Genomic DNA, 18,163 nt, shown 5'->3' with positions numbered 1-18,163 from the left:
AAACCACAGCTAGTGAAAAGGAAATAAAAAATGTTATCAGAAGTCAATGCTCTCATTACATTATCTAAAATGCAGCAAAAGTGCTGTGGCTATTAGAAATTCATTCTAGCTGCTCTTCAAAATTAGCTCCTAGTCCTTAGAAGAGCTGCCCCCAGCCCTTGCTTGCTGCAGGCATTTGCTGAGCTGTGTGCTTCGAGCAAAGTCCCATTTTAGTCTCTTTCTTAGGTCCAGCTTTAACTTTTTAATAGGGCCACAAGCATTTTTAGAGGGGCTTTGTATGTGGTTCTACTGGATTATTTTCCTCAGGGAGGAAAAAAAACCCCAGGAAAACAGTAAAACTAACTAAAACAGAAAAAGAATAAAAGAGTACAGAACTGAGCATAGAAGAAATTCTGTGCTTATTTTGTATGTGCCAGTTTCATTTGTACAGAGTAGATCTGGGCGACAATTAAAAGAAGTGAGCCCCAATTGTTTAAAAATTAACATTTAGAAATTTCAGCAGATATTCAGAAATAAAAACCAGGCTGAAAGCTAGAGATGAAAATAGAAAACTTCCAGAATTCTGAAAGGTAATACAGGGAGGAACCACCAATGAAGAAATTTGGTTATTAATTATTTACAACGATTATAATTCTATCTCTACATTCATTCTTTAAAATTATGGTGGTGGTAGAGAGAGTGAGGTTTTGTGTAGAACACAGTCCCTGGATGTGAAGGCAATGGAAAATACCAGCAACCAATTCCTTTCTGTTTTACATAAATATGAAAGCAGGCAGGTGTCATTGTTAATGGCTGAATATCAGTTCAGGAATTGAAAGAAATCTACTTTTATTCTTTCATCATGATGCTAAATCTACTATTATGCTTTGAGCAACTTCTAAATTGTTTCTGAAAAGAATCTGCTTTCAGAAAACAACTGAAGATTGCTTCACTTTGGTGGTGAGTTTTTTTGTGTTTTGCTGATGTTCTTTTTTTTTTTTTTTTGGTAAATAATGTCCTCTTTCTGGTTGTATTTTCAACATCTGCAAAAAGGAAAAATAATTTTTATACTAATGGAAAAGCCTTCTCATTTCCACAATAACCAGTATTTTTCAACTAAATGAAAATATATTAGTAGAGATGGAAAATCCACTCATCTTTTTACAGCTGTGATGATGGAAAGTAACTGAATGCTGTGGAAAGGAATCAGGATAAGTTTGGCTGCAGTAAAACGGGCAGCTAGACTATGTCACAATTTTTTGAAATGATCTTTATCAATTTTGTTTTAAGGGATGTTTTCTTTTTTAGACAAATATTTCAGTAAAACTTCTTGGCATAAAGCTTCCAGTAAACTCATGTAAATACATTAATTTATGGTCAGAAAGCACTCTAGAGAGAAGTTGCATTATTTCTGCTGTGTATTTGGCTTATAAAATGATGCAGAAGGTACCTTTCAGTTTATTGGACATCATGCCAAGAAAGATTTAGAAATAATCACAAAGAATAGCTACAAAAACACCTCATTTCCTGTGTTTTAGCACCTGTATCAATTTCCTTTTATCCTGATGGTGAATGATAGACGCATAAAAAACCCCAACTTTATTTATTAACAAAAAAAAAAATAAAAAACAACTTAAAATGGCGCAAATGTGAACTGAAAAGAGAAATGAATTTTATCTACCTCTCAAGGGAGAAAGAAATTGGTCTGGAAATTCATTGTAGCGAAATGAGTGAGTTATTTTGCTGACTGTCAGTGGTAGGTAACAATGTAATGCAATAAGTGAAGGCCAGGTTTGAATAGATAGAAAATTAATCTTCAGCCACTGTCTCCTGTGGGATTTTTCTGTGCCAGTATTGATTGTATTTCAGCTCCTGACTTGAGAGAGAAATTGGTTGGAATTGGGTTTTAATTATATTCACATGCTGGATCACTTTCCATCAAAATAGGTGTTTTGCTACTTTTCTGAGAACAAAGTTTAACTGGGTATAAAACGGTACCAACTGACACCACAATCTGTCAGGCTTTTCATTGAAATGCAAGATTAAAATAATTAGTAACATTGAGGTTTTCCTTTTTAATCATTCCTTTTTTATCTTTTTTTTTCAGATTTAAGCTACTTAAAATTCAAAAATTTGCAAATTAAAACCAATTAGATTTCTTTTCTGTAGAAGAATCCACTATAGTATAAATTTTGTCTTGTCAGGAGGAGTTCAGCACATAATGACTTTTAACAACTTACCTGTTGTGTACAAAACGAGTTCAGACACCTTTAGATTTACAGAACAAATTGTTCCTGTGTGAGGGTACCTCAAAATTTTTAAAGGATTTTGTTATTTTTTGTCTTTGATTTTTGGACAGATTGATGTGTTATTTCAGTGTCAGAGCTGTATATCATAAAATACTGCCATGAAGGTCAACGAGAGCGGTGTGAAAGTATCTACATTACTTTATGTGGTTTTAAATCCATTGCCTGCATTAATGAAGTTGGGAAGAGTTCTTAGATTAATGGTTTTTTGATTTGTTATCATGGACTATTGGTAGGAATAACAACAGTCAGTCACAGTCTTTTCGGTGGGACCTGTGTGTTTGTGTGTGTGTGTGTGCTATTAGAAATGTGAGAAGTAGATTTTTTTTTTTTTAATTTTAAGGCATTCAGGTCATAATTAATTAAGTTGTTTCAGTTTCAACAATGTTTGATCAGATTGTGGAAGTAGACATGAAGCTTCTTTCATAGCATATGAGTGAATGGAAGGACTGAAAAGTTGTAGTTATTAATTGGAATGAAATTGCAATATCAATTAGAAGAAACATGATCATTTTATGTTGTGATGCTTCAGGAATTTCAAGCAAAAATCTAAATATATTGTAATATGAAAACTTTTGTGCAAGACCTGCTAAGATGGACTGGATGGAAAAATGTGTGACTCTTGGGATTGCTTTTTGTAGGGCCAGAAGCTGAACTTTGATGAACTTTGGTTAGTCAGTCCATTCCAGCTCAGGATATTCTTTGATTCTATGTTCACACCCTTTCTCTTTTACCATACCCATTCCCTCCCATATATTTCTTGTGGAAATTTAGTTGAAATGAATCTTTTGACATTCACTCATTCACGTATTTTAGTATGGTTATGTGGCCTCATGGTCCTCAATTATTTTCTGAAGTGTACTGTGAAAGCCTTGAGGGTTTGTAGTCGTTGCTACTAATTTTTAGAAGTAAGACTGTTAGAATGTTTTTTTAATCAAATGACTTCCCAACAGAAGGGAGATTTTGCCACATGAATGATTGACTATTGGGATTGCATTTGCATAATTAGACAAAGTCATTACTTTGAGCAACTTGAAGCTAAAAGATAACTTACGAAAAGAACTCCAGAATTTGTGTAATGCTTTGCATACCAGTTTTGGAGCATGAAAAAAATCCTGTGGGATAATATAGAAGCAAAAAAACACCCAAGCAAAAAACACAACAGAAACCTATGAAAAACTGAACCAAATTACATTGTCTGAAGCTGTCATAATGTTGTGTCATTTCAAATCATATGATGCATAGACTGTTACTGATCCTGGCTTTAGTCTGCACCCTTCCAAGTGAGTTATGATGGTTGTGAGCCTTGTCCGGCTGCTGGCTGCCCACAAAGCTGTCTCTCACATTCTCCTGTACCACCACCCTCTCCAGCAGTGAGAAAATAAAACCATAAAAGACTCATGGATTGAGATAAAGACAGTTTAATAAAGAAAAGCAAAGTCCAAATATTGAAGCAATGGAAATAAAAAAAAATATTCTTTACTTTCTCCCAGCAGTGGGAGAAATGACCAAACACTTTTTGGGAAGTAGGATCTTAGGACACACAGCAGTTGCTCTACAAATACTCCACCTTAATGATGAATGTCCCCTCTCTCCTCATTTCTCTGAGCTTGTAGTATTGAGCATAACATCATTAGAAAGGAGTATCTCTGATCATCTTGGGCCAGCTGTGCTGGCAATGTCCCCTCCCAAACTCTTACTCATTCCCAGAATGGGGTTAAATACAACAAATTGACCTTGTCAGCATAAGATGTAGTAGCTATACTGCAGAAAAATAGTCAACATGAGTATCCAGCTTCTTTTCTTCTGGAAGTTTAGTAGACTTGTGAGATTCATCTCATCTAATTCTAGGCAGCTGTATTGCTGACTTCTACATCTAGGTGATTTGCACTAGAGCTACTTCTACAATCAATCAAAAGTAGGAGGCACTGCTAAAGCATGATTCATGTCATGGGAAAATAGGTGTCTAATTAGGATAAGATGAATTGCGCTCTAAACATTCCCATTCTTCTTCATTCACCATGAAGGCAGCCTGCAGTGATGAGCACAACACTGCTGGGTTGTTGAAATCGGTGGCTGTCACTGGTTAGATGTGTTCTGCCCTTTGCATTTCCAAAGGAAACCAGTTCTTTAAAACCTACCCAGGTTTTTAGGCTTACTTCAGGCAGCATTTGAACCTGTACTTAGAATGGCATATATTTGTTCTGTTACGTTGAGATGGAGCAGATGAGAAAACATAGGCAGTTTCATTACATGGTGGTGTGGATAAGCTAAAGTTTATCTGTCTATACTTAGATAACAGAGAAATAGATAAATAGATAGATAATAATGAATAAATAAATAGATACATAAATAGATAAATAGAGGATAATAAACAGAGTGGCCTCAGCACACATGCCCAACTGACCATCAGGTGCTTCATTGTCAGCACTATTTATCAAGCATAGCACATTTTCAAAAACTAATGACTCTATAATATTAAAAATATCCTTATAATTGCCTCCAATAGCTGGCCTGAGTAATTATTCAGTATCATAGTTGCTATATTACTGCTTTATTTAGCAGCGGACCCATGGCATGGGGCCTCTTGTTCCAGCTGCAGCAGAGACACTCCCAGAAGGCACTCCCATCTCTTTGGCCTTCACTACCTCCTTGGTTCCACACTTCAGAAAAATCTCAGCTTTTCAAAATGTTTAAGAACTAGTACAAACTGACTGAATGAATTGGAAGGAATCAAGAAATGTGTGTAAGGGTGAAGACAGGTGAGAAAAGATTGGAACCCAAGGCAGGCAGGTGATGGTGAGCACCTAAGTGTATAGGGACCTGTCCCCTTGGACAGATGTAGCCAGTACATGGAATTTCACTGAGACATGCTTAAAATAAATCAATGAAAGAAATCTGATTCAATCAGAAATTCTAAGGCTTAATTTCCTTGCTTTGTCTGGATGTACACCTATGTTTCTGAAAAATCGTTTATGCAGTGTATATGGGTGGTATCATTTTTAGATTTGTGATATAATCTGCAGAAGGGAAAAAAAAAGTAACATTTAAGATTTGGTGCAAATTATTACATGTAATAAAAGGTAATTAATTTGCCTTGTGTTAAAAATGGGTGAAATACATGAAATAAAATGGGTGTAAAAATTCCGTGCAGTTATCAAATTGAAGTGTGTAAGGTGTTTAGGCTCATACTTTTCTTTTGCAGGTCTTCATTTCACTGAATTGCATTGGGTAAATCGAAACTGAAAGCAAACTGTGTGCAAGTATTCCTTGACCTGGAGAAAATAATTGTGTTTATATAGAAATGCAAAATGTTAGCAATGAAATAAAAGCTATGATTGTTTTACGTAAAAAGAGAAAATATGAGTGGCATTGTTTTTAGCACACTTTTTAATATTTTGCCCTTTACATGTTTTTCTTTAAAAAGCCTGAAAAGAATGAAACTGAATCTGGCAGCCAGAGAATCAGACCAGTATTTGAGGACGATCCTGTTTTCCGACGGCAAACATCTTACCAACATGCAGCAGTCCACATACCCACAGATATTTATGAAGGCTGTAAGTGGCATGTGAACAAAGTGATTTTATATTTTAATACTAAGCTCATTATTTGTTTCCCATTCTTCAAACAATGGTTTTCTCCATTTTTAGTACAGGTTTGCTGCTATTGTCACCTTTACTTCTTCCAGTGCTGCTTCACAGATGTGTTGTATTAGGGATATGATTAATTTTTTGAATTGGTAGGTGCTGCAGTTAAAGAGATCCATTAGGACTGGATCTGAGTTTCACAAATGTAACTGGAGTTGAAACAAAACTCTTGCATATTCTGATGATCTAATCCATTCTTTCTCTGTGCTGTTCACATTTAATACAAACAATTCTTGACAGCTCATCTTTACACTCTGCTTGGCCTCAGGCAGGGATGAGTTCTGAAAACATTTTTAAGTATCTCATGAGCTGGTACAGTTTAGGGAAACAAGCTGTGTGAGCTGGTAGTACCAATATTTTAACCAGTGCATTTCTAGAATTGCAGTAGCAGACTGGCAGAGAATTTACATAAAGTCTTTCTAAACTATGCAAAAAATAATATATATATGCATATACAGATGAGGATTCTTTAATTGTATTTCAAAACTAAGTATTTATCTTTCAAGATGGAAATAAGTCCCTGTGCTCATCATCAAGCAAAAATCTTTACACAACAAAAAGACATTTCAGCATTCAAAGGAGCTGCATATTTTTTAAAAGGTGGGGAGAAAAATTAAACAGGATTTCTATTTTTAAGTTTTGATTTTTTTTATTTAAGGTCCTAATTCCAAGTATGCAGTCTTTTTCCTCTTTTAAAGTCTCATCAAGAGGAAAGAGACCCTAGTGTGACCTGAGCTTTTTAAAATTCATGGCCACAGTTGCGTGCAGCTTCCCTAAATGGCACAGGGATGAAAATGGAAATGTCACAATGATGGGGGAAAGAATCATAGTAGCTCGTATTCTTATATGGTGAGCTTGACTGACAGACCTAAAGGATTATTCTGGGATTCTGGTTTTATTAAGTGCTAAAGTGCACCTTAATTGCAGGATTACAGACAAGTGACAGGCCATTTCCTTTCTTTTTTTTTTTTTTTTTGAAGAGAATTGATACTTCACTGTTAAAATGTTGAAAAAAAACTCGTCTCCAATTATGAGGATATTTATAAATGCTGTGTGAACTTTGGTATAAGATTGTCATCATAACAGTACATAAAATGTTTTCTTATTGTGTTGAATTTAACATTTTAAATGGAATTCCTGAGGACACATATCCCTTAAAAATGTATACTATGTTATGTTTCTGTACAGCCCATAAATCTGAAAAGGAAGACAGATTATGAATTCTACAGGAAAGGCACAATTTTAGTATCTAATAAAATGATAATAGCAGAAAGAAATGTACATTTCTGGACAGAGAAATGTATGTGCATGTGCAACATATATGGTTTGTGATTCTTGGGTCTGGTTTTTTTATATTAATTATCAGAGAAGTGGAAGCCTAGAAAATTATCACAAAGTCTGTAATTCTGTGTCAGAAAAATCATGTTCTTGTATGTCTGGGTAACTTTTTGTTACAGATGGAATTTTCAGCGATAACAGCTTGAGAATACCTAAAAGTGACAGATTTCATGTCAATAAACACAAAATGTTCACCAGGTTCTATTTTATAGTTACAAAGTTCATGTGTCATCGGAAACACAAGTGAGCAATTGTGAGGTAGTTATTCACCAACAGATTTCCAAAAGTAGAATTTAGTGTTGTTCTTTTCACATTATGATCTACAAGCAATTTTTTATAACCCTAGAAAGACAGATAAGGTATCTTGAACATTGTTGTCATTTTTCTGCCTGTTCACAGAAGCAAACCTGTCATTTCTTGGGAGGTTTCAGTGTCCAGTATAACAGGGAGCAGTTGTACGTTTAAAAATGCTATCTGCAATTCCTTGTCTAAATCCCAATCTGCTTGGAAATATTTGCCACACAGGCATTACAATGAATCCTTCTGAAAATCAGTGGAAGAGACACAGTTCAAAAGTTTTACAGCTTGGCAGCCATTTTTTTTTGGCTGAATTATGTCTCAGCAAGCAGATTTCATTTTTTCTCCTTTATTGTATATGCTTTGCAGGTGGCCAAGAGAAACAAAGAATTGCTCTTTGAATCTCACAGAACAGTTTTCAATGACTAGATATTTGACTTGCCTGTTCCTCCTTGAGATTGGTTTTCACTTCTCTTGCCTCTTACATCAGCAGGTTGCTGTCTCTAGGGGAGAGGGACAATTACTGTTAGAGCCACACGAGGTCTGGATTTTCACTTGGGCCTGTCAATCACGCTTTTTCATGTAATTAATTATTTTCTGTATGAAACTATGAATTTGACTCTTAACCATAGAATCATAGAAACATTAGGGTTGGAAGAGACCTTTAAGATAATCAATATGATATCCATTAAAATGTTTTCTATTTTTGTTTCATTTCTATTGTATTCTTATTACTTATGATTATTAATGATTTTTTAAATTGAATCAAATAATGAATTTCCATCCACTCATATTTTTGAAATTGGGAAGCATTTTTGTGTAATAATTCTGTAATGGTGCACAACCTACTTAAAATCTAGTGTGGTCGATAAAATAATATCCTTTTCTTCCTACATATATAGTGATTTGCTTTGTTTGAAATATAAGGAAGAGCTTCTTGTGAAGTATTTCATGTATTTCACCATAAAAATATGAGATACATCATAACAAAATATCAATTTACTACATCCAGGTTATTACTTTGTGAGTTATTTGATTGTAGAAAGAAGTATCATTAAAGCTGTTCTTTTTTTTATTATTTTTTTTTTCTTTTTGGGTCTTGTGCCAAAACATATGCAGAGACAGGAGAAAGTCTAAGGACTTAATTTACTTGCCTGTTTCTAAGGATTGAAGAAAAGAGGCAATCTCACTAAAATAGAACCAGATCAGACTTTTAATTCAGTATTTTTCAAGAGGCGCATTTAGGTTTTGAAATAAAATCAATCTACAGCTGAAAACAGAACAGACCCTCAGGTCCTCTTTCTAGCACATGCACTAGGAATTAGTCATGCATCTCCTATTAGTAATAGCTGAAGTCTTGTTTCTAAATCCTCATTAAAACTGTACCCTGCTTATCCCTTAGCAGAATATAGGAACTGCAGGCCAGAAGTAAGAGGAAATCCCTGGCACAAGGAAAGCAAGGTTAATCTTCCCAGTGGATACACCACATGTCCTGGCTGTCTGGGATCCACTTTTCCCATCTGCTGCAGTGATTCCTCCAGGCCTATGTCTACACTGGTGCTATTGTTCCAGTTGATGTGGAGGGATAGAATGTAAGAAAATAAAGATATTGCAGAAGGTAGTCTCACACCTGAGGAGTTGCAGCTGTACTGATCACCAAAGATTAGGAGCAGGCCTGCCCTTAATAGGCCACAGCCGTGTCCAATGACGAGTGCTACAAAAGAGTGGGTTAGCTGGATGGGGAGAGAGTTGGAGTTTGTTGACTGGTGGTGAAGGGAGTTGGAGGTTTTTTGGTTGTGCTGTGGAGAGAGTTGGAGTCTGTTGGCTCTGCTGTGAAGGAGAAGGAGTCAGTGCTGTGAGGAGCTGCCAATGAGAAATCACCGAGAAGGTATGGGAACTGTTGCAGTAAGATGACAGCAAGGTGAGGGGTTAGACAAAGCATACAAACCAGGTTTGCTTTTTTTCTGTGTGGTTATTCCTACTTTACTCCCTTTAAATCAGAAACAGTGCTTCCACATGTCACTCATTGCCTGATTAGTGTGGAAGAGCTGATTAAAGTGTCAGGTTGAAAGTAATATGTCATGAACATGACAACATAATTTTGAATACATTTGGACAGCAACCAGCAAGAAAAAAGGGCTTCCCTTCTCCAAAGCCATCAAACAAGGCATAAATACTGAGTTACAAGTAATTAATGGTTCATATACCTTGGTAATAATAAAATATAAATACTGTTGCTTCATACTCCCCTTTCATGGCAGTCAAAATTTTTCTGTTGTCTCAAGTCTTGTATTTATTATATATTATTTGATATCAAGTTTGGCAGTGGACATAAATTTTGTCTTTCTAGTGGTGCATCATATATGTAAATAATTAGTTATGGATTAAGTATTTTGACATTCTGGTACTCCAGTATATCACTTAAGGGTAATAAAAACTTTTAGAAATAATTTAAAAAAAATGTTATATGCTACAATGATTTTTATCTTGACCGGAATATTATTTCTTGGTGAATTTTTAAAATGTTGTACAGTTTCTACTAATCTTGTGTATCTCAGGCTAAGAGCTTGAAAAGAAAAAAAATACCATTTGGGATTAGCAGTCTAGTGGAAGGAGTTCCAGCACATGGAAGCAATGCTGGAAGTAGATGATCTTTAAGGCCCCTTCTAACTCAGCCCTTTCTATGATTCTGTGAATAAAACCTGCAGAAATACTGGGAAATGAAACCATGAGTGTGACCAGATTGCCCCTCCAAAAGAACCCCCAATTTAAATAAACTAGGAAAAGGTGTGTTATCATGTATTCATTGAAGGTCTTATGTGTGGATAACAAATAAGATTTATTAAGGAATCCAGATATGGATAAATGTTTTGTAAATATTTTGATGTGCTACATCTGCATTCCTTAAATATCTGAAGACAATAAAGTGTTTGTGGGCTTTTTTTTTTTCTATTTATTTTAAATAGCAGTTACAGACAGCCAAGACACTTTTATTACCTAAATTAAATAGTTCAGCATATTTTAAGATTAGTGCTCTTGATATATTTTTTGTGATAGTTGACAAACTGAAGATCTTCTCTTGGTTTATTGTAAGGGATAAGTGAATAGGGCAGGCTTACTACATCAGTGATTGAAAAATGATTGTTTCAAGTCTCTGAGTTTGCGTGTGTTCACACCTTTGAATTTGGAAATAGATATTATGTATGTCTCATGCAGATAGCATGTGAGATTATTGTAACTTCTGACTTTTTTTTTTTTTTTTTTTAGTTCTCCATTATTTTAATCAGGGAGCTATTTGTGAAAACATGCAATGAGTGAAGTAGACCTTTAAATGAATTTCAGTGTCAGCCTGTTTTAAATACCAAAGACTATGGCTTGGGGTAACTATAAAGCAAATGTTAGTTGCAGCTGAGTCCCTACGTACAGCCTGGTTGGTTCAATTTTAAAGCTGGAAGGAAAATACCAGTGCAGAAACTTAAGAACTCTAGGGTCAGTATTGCTTTTTATGCTCTGACAATTACAGTTGGGTTTTTTCCCCCCCAGTTAGATTGTTAAAGCTCCCTGAATTAAATTCTTATTTGAATAATAAACAAAAAGAAATAGTTTTTTTAACTTGATAAAAAAAGTTTGTTTCTGTCACAATCCAGAAGGCCACACAACTTGAACAGTATCCTCCATTGCAAGGAGGCATTTATATTTTGGTTCTGGCATTAGTACCATTAATTTAATTGGATGGATGGTCTAGCATAATCACTTGATATCAAGCTGACCATGACTTCTATCTAAAGTTATCAAAATTTAAGATAATAAGCTAGACTAGGGAAAGACCTTTTTGTAGCCAAAGGTAAATTTTTCCTCTTTGAAAGACTTAATTGATTAGGTACATGTATTTTAAAAATATAGATGTAGTAAGGAATTCTCAATGTAGATTTAAAGCAATCTACCTAATAATGATGCATAACAAAAATTATATAATAGCGTACTCTCAAGCTGAGTATTAGAGAATCCATTTTGGCCTGGAAAGTTTATCCAAGACTAACTAATTGTTAAATGTGACATAAAGTTCTTAACGGGAAAAGAAATAGTGGCAAATCTGAAATAAAACACACTACTGTTGTAATTCCAGGTACTCTTCCAGACTTGCATTGTCTTAAGTTGTTTGATAAAAATTTTCATATGTTTCTGCAAAATAAAAACAGATTTTTTTCCTGACGTAAATTTAGAACCTAAATACTTCAGGCTTTCATAGAGAAACAGTTGTCTAAACACAAGTTTCTACTGAAAGTGGGTATTCTGAAATAGTCTACCCCTGAACTGAAAAATCTTTATTTGAAATGAATCAAGGGTGAGGTATTTATAATTGATATGATTGATTTGATGTATTTGTAGGTATTAGTGTGAGAGCTGACTGAAAGAGAGCATAATGTGAGTCTTGATACTTAACACTCAAACTTTCCTGGAATGGTAATTTTTTTTAATCTTTTTAAAAAATAAGTTTTTATTTAAAAACATTTGAAGGACACTATACAACAGAATAAATTATGCCCAAAATAACTGGTCTAGTGTTTGAACTGTACTATGTTTTATTACTTATCTTGAATTCAAAACAGTAGATAATAATTTTTACATTTTTGTCTGTTGTTTTGTGTTGAAGAGTTTTCTCAGACAACAGTTTAATGTTTTAAGATAAAAGTTTAACTTTTACAGCTTAGACCTATATTTGAAATATTGTACATCCATTCTCATAATTTAACCTGGGGAAATTAAATACTGTATTCAAGCAAACAGTTACAACTCACTAGCAAACCATTATGGGAATTTTCTCTTTATCATGGTGAAGCCTTTTATACTATGCAGTAATTTGTTATAGGGATGAAAAGAAGTTACAGGATTTACTTCATGATCCTTTGGAAATAAATTTTCTTCATGTTGTTGCAGTGTTCTTCTCTTACCAGATGCTATTTTTACTTCCAAATAGTTTTTTTTCCTATGGGTCTAATTTGGCAGAAATAATATTTTCATTTCCACTGCTAACTTTCTTTTATGAGTAAGCATATTAACACAGCATAGCTGCACCCATGCAGACATCCTAGTTTTCTTTGTTTCAGTATTCAGCATGCTTCCAGAGAATCCCAAATTTCATGGTTACCATCTGTACTTCATTAAAGGAATGCACTGAATGGTTACCTCCTGAACTTCTAGGTTCCTATTTGTCAGGTACAGAAATTTACCTTCTAATTGATATCTTTTAAAAAAATCTCTTTTCCAAACTACTTCACCTTTATTGAATAAATATTTTAAGATATATTTAATTACAAAGAACCTCTATATTGCTAAAATGTAACTGTCAGGTTGGTTTCCTGACACACAGTTCCCCATGAAAACCACATTCCACAAAAAACAAATCACATTTTGGTGTGTTAACCCTTATTTATTTTTAAATGGAATAAAATACATCAAAAATTATTTTCTATATTTAAGTTGAGAAAATGGTTCATTTATCTCCTTTTTGCTGTCGTTGTTGTTCATGCTGTCTTTAAAAAAGAGGCAAACGTAAAAAAATTGAGTTTGAGTTTTCAATAGAGCAGTACAGGCCTTAGGCATGGCCCTAACCCATGGCTCTGGGCTTTTTTCCCAGTGACCCCTCTAGGCACCATCAGCTGCCAAACTTTCTATATAATTTCTTTTTTTGTTTTTATAACCAGAAACTCATCTTCATGGACCGCTGACATGATACAGTCTTACTAAATACTGAAATGTATAAAGTTTTTAATATCACAGTGAGGTGTGAAAAGCCATACCAGAAGCCAAAGTTGTGTTACCTGGTTAAGCTGGTCTTTGTGATGTGCCTTCAACAAATTAGAATACCATGCAATGAAGAGATTTTTCCTTACTGTAGATTTTGAAAACCGTGGGGTTTAAACACAAAGATGCCAAAACAACTTTGTGTCACTATTTACTTTTCCCAAAATGTATAACATTAATTTGAACAGTTTGTAAAAAAGCAAAAGTGTGAAGAACACTTTTCTAATAATGGAGTGGTGATTATCATTAGCATTCAGCATAGCTGCCTCTCTCTGCAGATTTCTTGACCAGCAATATGGTGTGCATCCAGAATTATCTTGGACTTTATAGCAGGTCCTGAGATTCCAGTGTCTGTTAGGCTGCTTGACTGAGTAATAATTGTTTAAACTCTATACTGCCAAAATCTGTTTTGGAGAACAGATGATTGCTGCTGCTCCTCAGATCTCTTTCCATTTCTTTTGCTGTATTTTCTCTCTTATGCTTGGAATAGCTATTAGTATTGAACCCTCTTGTACCAAGAGGGAAAAGTTGGCTCTGCAGTGTGATTGGCAATGTTCTTATGGTAAAAATAGCTAATGGTGGCCTTTGTATTTTTGCAATACAGACTGCTAAGCAGAGCACCAAATATCAGTATATCTTCCTTTTTCCACTTATTAAAAATATAATACAATTTAAACATCCACCAGTAAATGTTTAGCAGTGTTTCAGATTGTTAAGCAAGTAGATATGATGATTTAAGTTGACTACTAGAAAAAAAAAGTGCTAAATAGCTTGAAGTAATTTATATCTAACAAGAAAATACCAATTTGTGTGAAAATGAATAATGTTCTTTCTTAAGGACCTCAAAACATACTTTAAATGGAAGTGCAAGAGCTTTGGAATATTCCTTGCCTGAGAGCCTGTCAATTCTTTTTTTTTCTCCTCTCCTCAAACAAGTTTGCCTTTTTTAGTGCTCAGATGTTCTTTTCAGTTCAGTGTGTTGAGACCTAAACGAGGCAGGAGAGGCGAAGGGCAGGGAAACCATGGCCTTCCCCCTTTTCCTTCCTTCCTGGTCTGACACAAACTGCTCTGCTCTGAGCTGTGCAGGTGACACCCTCTGTCACCCTGTGCAAAGCTGCAGAAGAGCAAAGGTGACTGGGCAGGCAACTTCTGCCTCCACCTCTGTGCCCCTGTGGCATCTTATGGTGCTGTCTGGGCTCAGAGGAGATGAGCCAAGCAAAGACTTGTGCAAGTCCTTAAAGATGAGGACAAGGTAATCTAAAGCCAGTAATAAAATATAAACTGCAGAAAATAACTAACGTGTATTGCCAAGAATAAGTACCTGATGCAGAGACATAGACATACATACAGAGACAAAAATATGACACAAAAATAATGTATTTGAATAACAAGAGTTTGTTTGTTCTTTACTTGACCCGCACAAATTATGAGGAATTGAAATAAAATATCTGAATAGCTGTTGATGACTGTCAATTTTTTCACTTGGGCAGTGTGAAATATTTTGTATGGAACCATCCTTCATTAAATTTTTATGACTGTCTTGTTGTTTTGTCTGGATTTTAATATCTAAGAGTTTAATATGCTTAATATGGGGGTATACTCAACAGAATTATGAAAGATTTCCCCCTGGAAAGAAATCTAGTTTTCAGCTTTGCAATGTGCCAAAAGAAATTTGGTTTCTGTAAAATTAATTTTTTAATAATTGGTCCTCATATTTCAGAACATCTTGTATTTCCAGCCTTTAATACCACAGCTGTGAATATTGCAGAGTTTATGGCAGCCCAGCTCTAACTTATGATTTTTTTAAACTTCTACTGGTTAAAAATTATATCCCTGTGTTACTGCTCTTTACAAGACTTACATGATGATACTTTATAAATCTATACTCTAAAGATACTTCATTGATTTGTTTCTTTCAGAAGTAAGTGAAATAAAGTTGTTAAGTTTTAGGTAGACAGGGCATAAAAGTTAAGATTCAACGTATTTTATTCTGAAAAATAATAACCATTTTAGATTATTTATTAAAAAGAAAGGTAATAAATCTGGATAGTACTGGGATATCCATATTGACAAATGTATGGTGGTTGATTACCAAGAAATAACATGTAAGATCATGAGCAGCTAAATGGATTGAATTATATCTTCTATACTATAATTTTTGTGTGTGTATTATCAAATTATCCAGCGCTGTAGTTATCACTGTTTTTAAACTAGTATCACCTTCACAAACAGTATGTTCAGTTTTAGTTTTGAAGTGAGAAAGACAGACAGATAATGAAGAAGAAAGACTGGAAAACAGATTGTGTTGGCATATAAGCCTTTGAATACACTTGGTGTCTTTTGTGGATATGTCTAAAATTTGAGCCTTGAAAAGTTGTAACATACAGAATGTAATTTAAGGATATCAGTACTGTTTATTTGTTACTGCAGACTCACTTTATTGCATACTGGATTTTTCTATTATTTTCTCAAATTGCATCTGTAGTGTTTTTTCATATCCCTGTTGGATAATAAAGAACTTTTGCCATACTTCTGCTGAAGATAATAGGCATCTTGTAGCTTTGGCATCCTGTCATCTTCAGTGTGTCCTTTCCCCTTGGAGTGCCTTCTTGCTTCATCTGTCTTTTCAAATGTCTTTGGTAGTTGGTTATTTTCCATAATATAGAAATTTGAAAAAAAAAACCCCAACCATTTAAAAAGAATATTAATTTCTGCCTTTTTCTGTACAAATACTGTAAATTTTTATTGCATAAGGATAATTTTCAGTGGAAAAAATGTTCTAGGACAAAACAATGAACATTACCCAGTGGATATGTTTACATGGATTTGCACTGAAATTTGGGTTAGTTGAATGAAATTGAATAAGCTATGTATGTGTTAAAGTACATTTGTGCTTGAAGGGTCCATTTCTTAGCAGGACTTCCAGATTCATACAGAACATTTCATTGATACCATTATCTGCCCTTGCCATTGGAGCCTGTCAGGCCTCCTTCAAGTAAATGTTCAGATTTTCAACAAAAACATTTAGCTTAAGCATGTGTTATAAAATTAGATCAGGACTTTTCCATTATTCAACATGATAAGATTGGTTACCTTTAACAATGTGAAATATCTCATTGCAAGTCAACCTTCAGCTTACAAGTTGTTTTTTTAAATTATTTTGATTTCTGCACCTAGACACACCACTCTTCAAAGCAGTTATCTGTAAAACTATTCAGTGTCTGTAGAAGTATTTAATGGTAAGCTATTTACATTTTTAACCTTCGGTCTGTTCCTTTGAAAGGCTCTATGTCCTTGGTATACATTTATTTTCAGTTGCATTTGAAGTCACTCAGGCCCATTTAGGTCAGCACCTTACTTTATGTTGTTGAAAACCAGTAAATAGTTGCTGACTAGGAAGAGAGTAAGAAAGAGGGGGAAAAAACAAATCTAGACCTTGGCCTTCTCAGTTGGCAGCTGAAAATCAAAAGCAAACTGGGGTAGCTCAGCAAGATGGGTATGGCAAGTGACAGACTGTTCAGAGCTGAAGGAAAGACGGTAATGAAATCCTAAATTAGAAAAGCTTCCACAACAAGCTGGCAACACTGCTCAATGCAAATTAAAAAAAAAAATGGCACATAGGGCTTGGCAAAGACAAAGAAGAAGAAATAGAGATTGGGAATGCCAAAATGCATTATGTCTTTAGAGCCTTTCAGTTCAAGAAATCATGTGAACTTGTTTCTGGAGAAGCCTGAGGTTTTCCTGGTTAGCTCTGGAGCTCCAAAGAGGTGGATTCCAGTTGCTGTGTTCTCTTTTGCACATGTTCAGCAGAATGGAAGGAGATTTGGGTAGCAGCACTGCCTGTCACAGATGCTTGCAGAAAAGGTGTCCCTGCCCATGGCATGGGGGTGGAACTAAACAGTCTGTAATGTCCCTTGCAACCCAAACCATTCTGTGACTGAATCATTCTAGGATACTGCTGTATTCCTATGGTTCTTTATGGGATGAACAGTGCTTACATTCCTTGTTAGAAATGACCAAATGGGATTATGTGAACCTTGTTCGCAGTTAAAAAGCCTTTGTGAGACAGTAGAAACTAAATTATCTAAGAAGCATGGAACATAGGGGCTACTGAACTGGCAGCTTGGTTCCAAGAGATCTTTTATTTAGTGTTTCCTAGTAACTTTTCTTCTGGGGATTAGAGGAGGCTTAGTTGTTTGGGATGTTATTTTGCTTTACTTGAAAGAAAAATCTTGGGAATCAGCACTTCGCTATGAATCTGACTGAAGTTTCAGCACAGTCAGCCTGGACATACCAAATACATACTTTGTACATTGCTTCAGGGTCATTTAGTTGAATCCAAATAGAAGTGCTCAACTCCTTGGGCAGCATCATAAATATCAAAAAGTATTGGTTTCGTTCCTAATTTGCAAAGGCTCACTAAATCTCTCAGATAGTTGCATGTCTTGCAAGATATCTAGTATATATTTACTGATTTTTCAGCTTTCTAGTCAAGTAACATGTTGCTTTGACTTCTTACATAGTATCTAGCTTGATCTGAGTTTGCATTTTGACAACATTTTATTCAGCAGTAATTGCAGGTCAAGGTAATTGCTGTTCTTAACATGTTTTTAACCTGCATATAAAACTAAATCTGATTTTTTTTAAGGAAACCTAAAAATGTAGATACAACAAGGTTACTAATTACCTCAAATTCCCTTTAGCTTTTTAGAATCAGTACACTGATTTTATTTGGACTAGTATTTCACTTGAAGCATCTAAAAATTAAAAAAAAGAATGCTAATATTTATG

General features: G+C 34.7%; 1 protein-coding gene across 7 annotated transcripts in view; it reads left to right on the top strand.

Moving 5' to 3' along the window:
• The window catches only part of CACNA2D1 (calcium voltage-gated channel auxiliary subunit alpha2delta 1), a 368,348-nt gene that overhangs the window by 209,982 nt on the left and 140,203 nt on the right, over positions 1–18,163 (top strand). For all 7 annotated transcript variants that reach the window (XM_030960743.1, XM_030960744.1, XM_030960742.1 and 4 more), the window contains exon 6: positions 5,713–5,842. In XM_030960743.1, coding sequence (XP_030816603.1) covers positions 5,713–5,842 — 130 coding nt within the window. The remainder of the gene's footprint in view (positions 1–5,712; positions 5,843–18,163) is intronic.

The sequence above is a fragment of the Camarhynchus parvulus genome, chromosome 1A (genome assembly GCF_901933205.1).
Source record: "Camarhynchus parvulus chromosome 1A, STF_HiC, whole genome shotgun sequence".
NCBI lineage: Eukaryota > Metazoa > Chordata > Aves > Passeriformes > Thraupidae > Camarhynchus > Camarhynchus parvulus.
The sequence above is the reverse complement of the archived record's forward strand: the minus strand, read 5'-3'. Positions and strand labels throughout refer to the sequence as shown.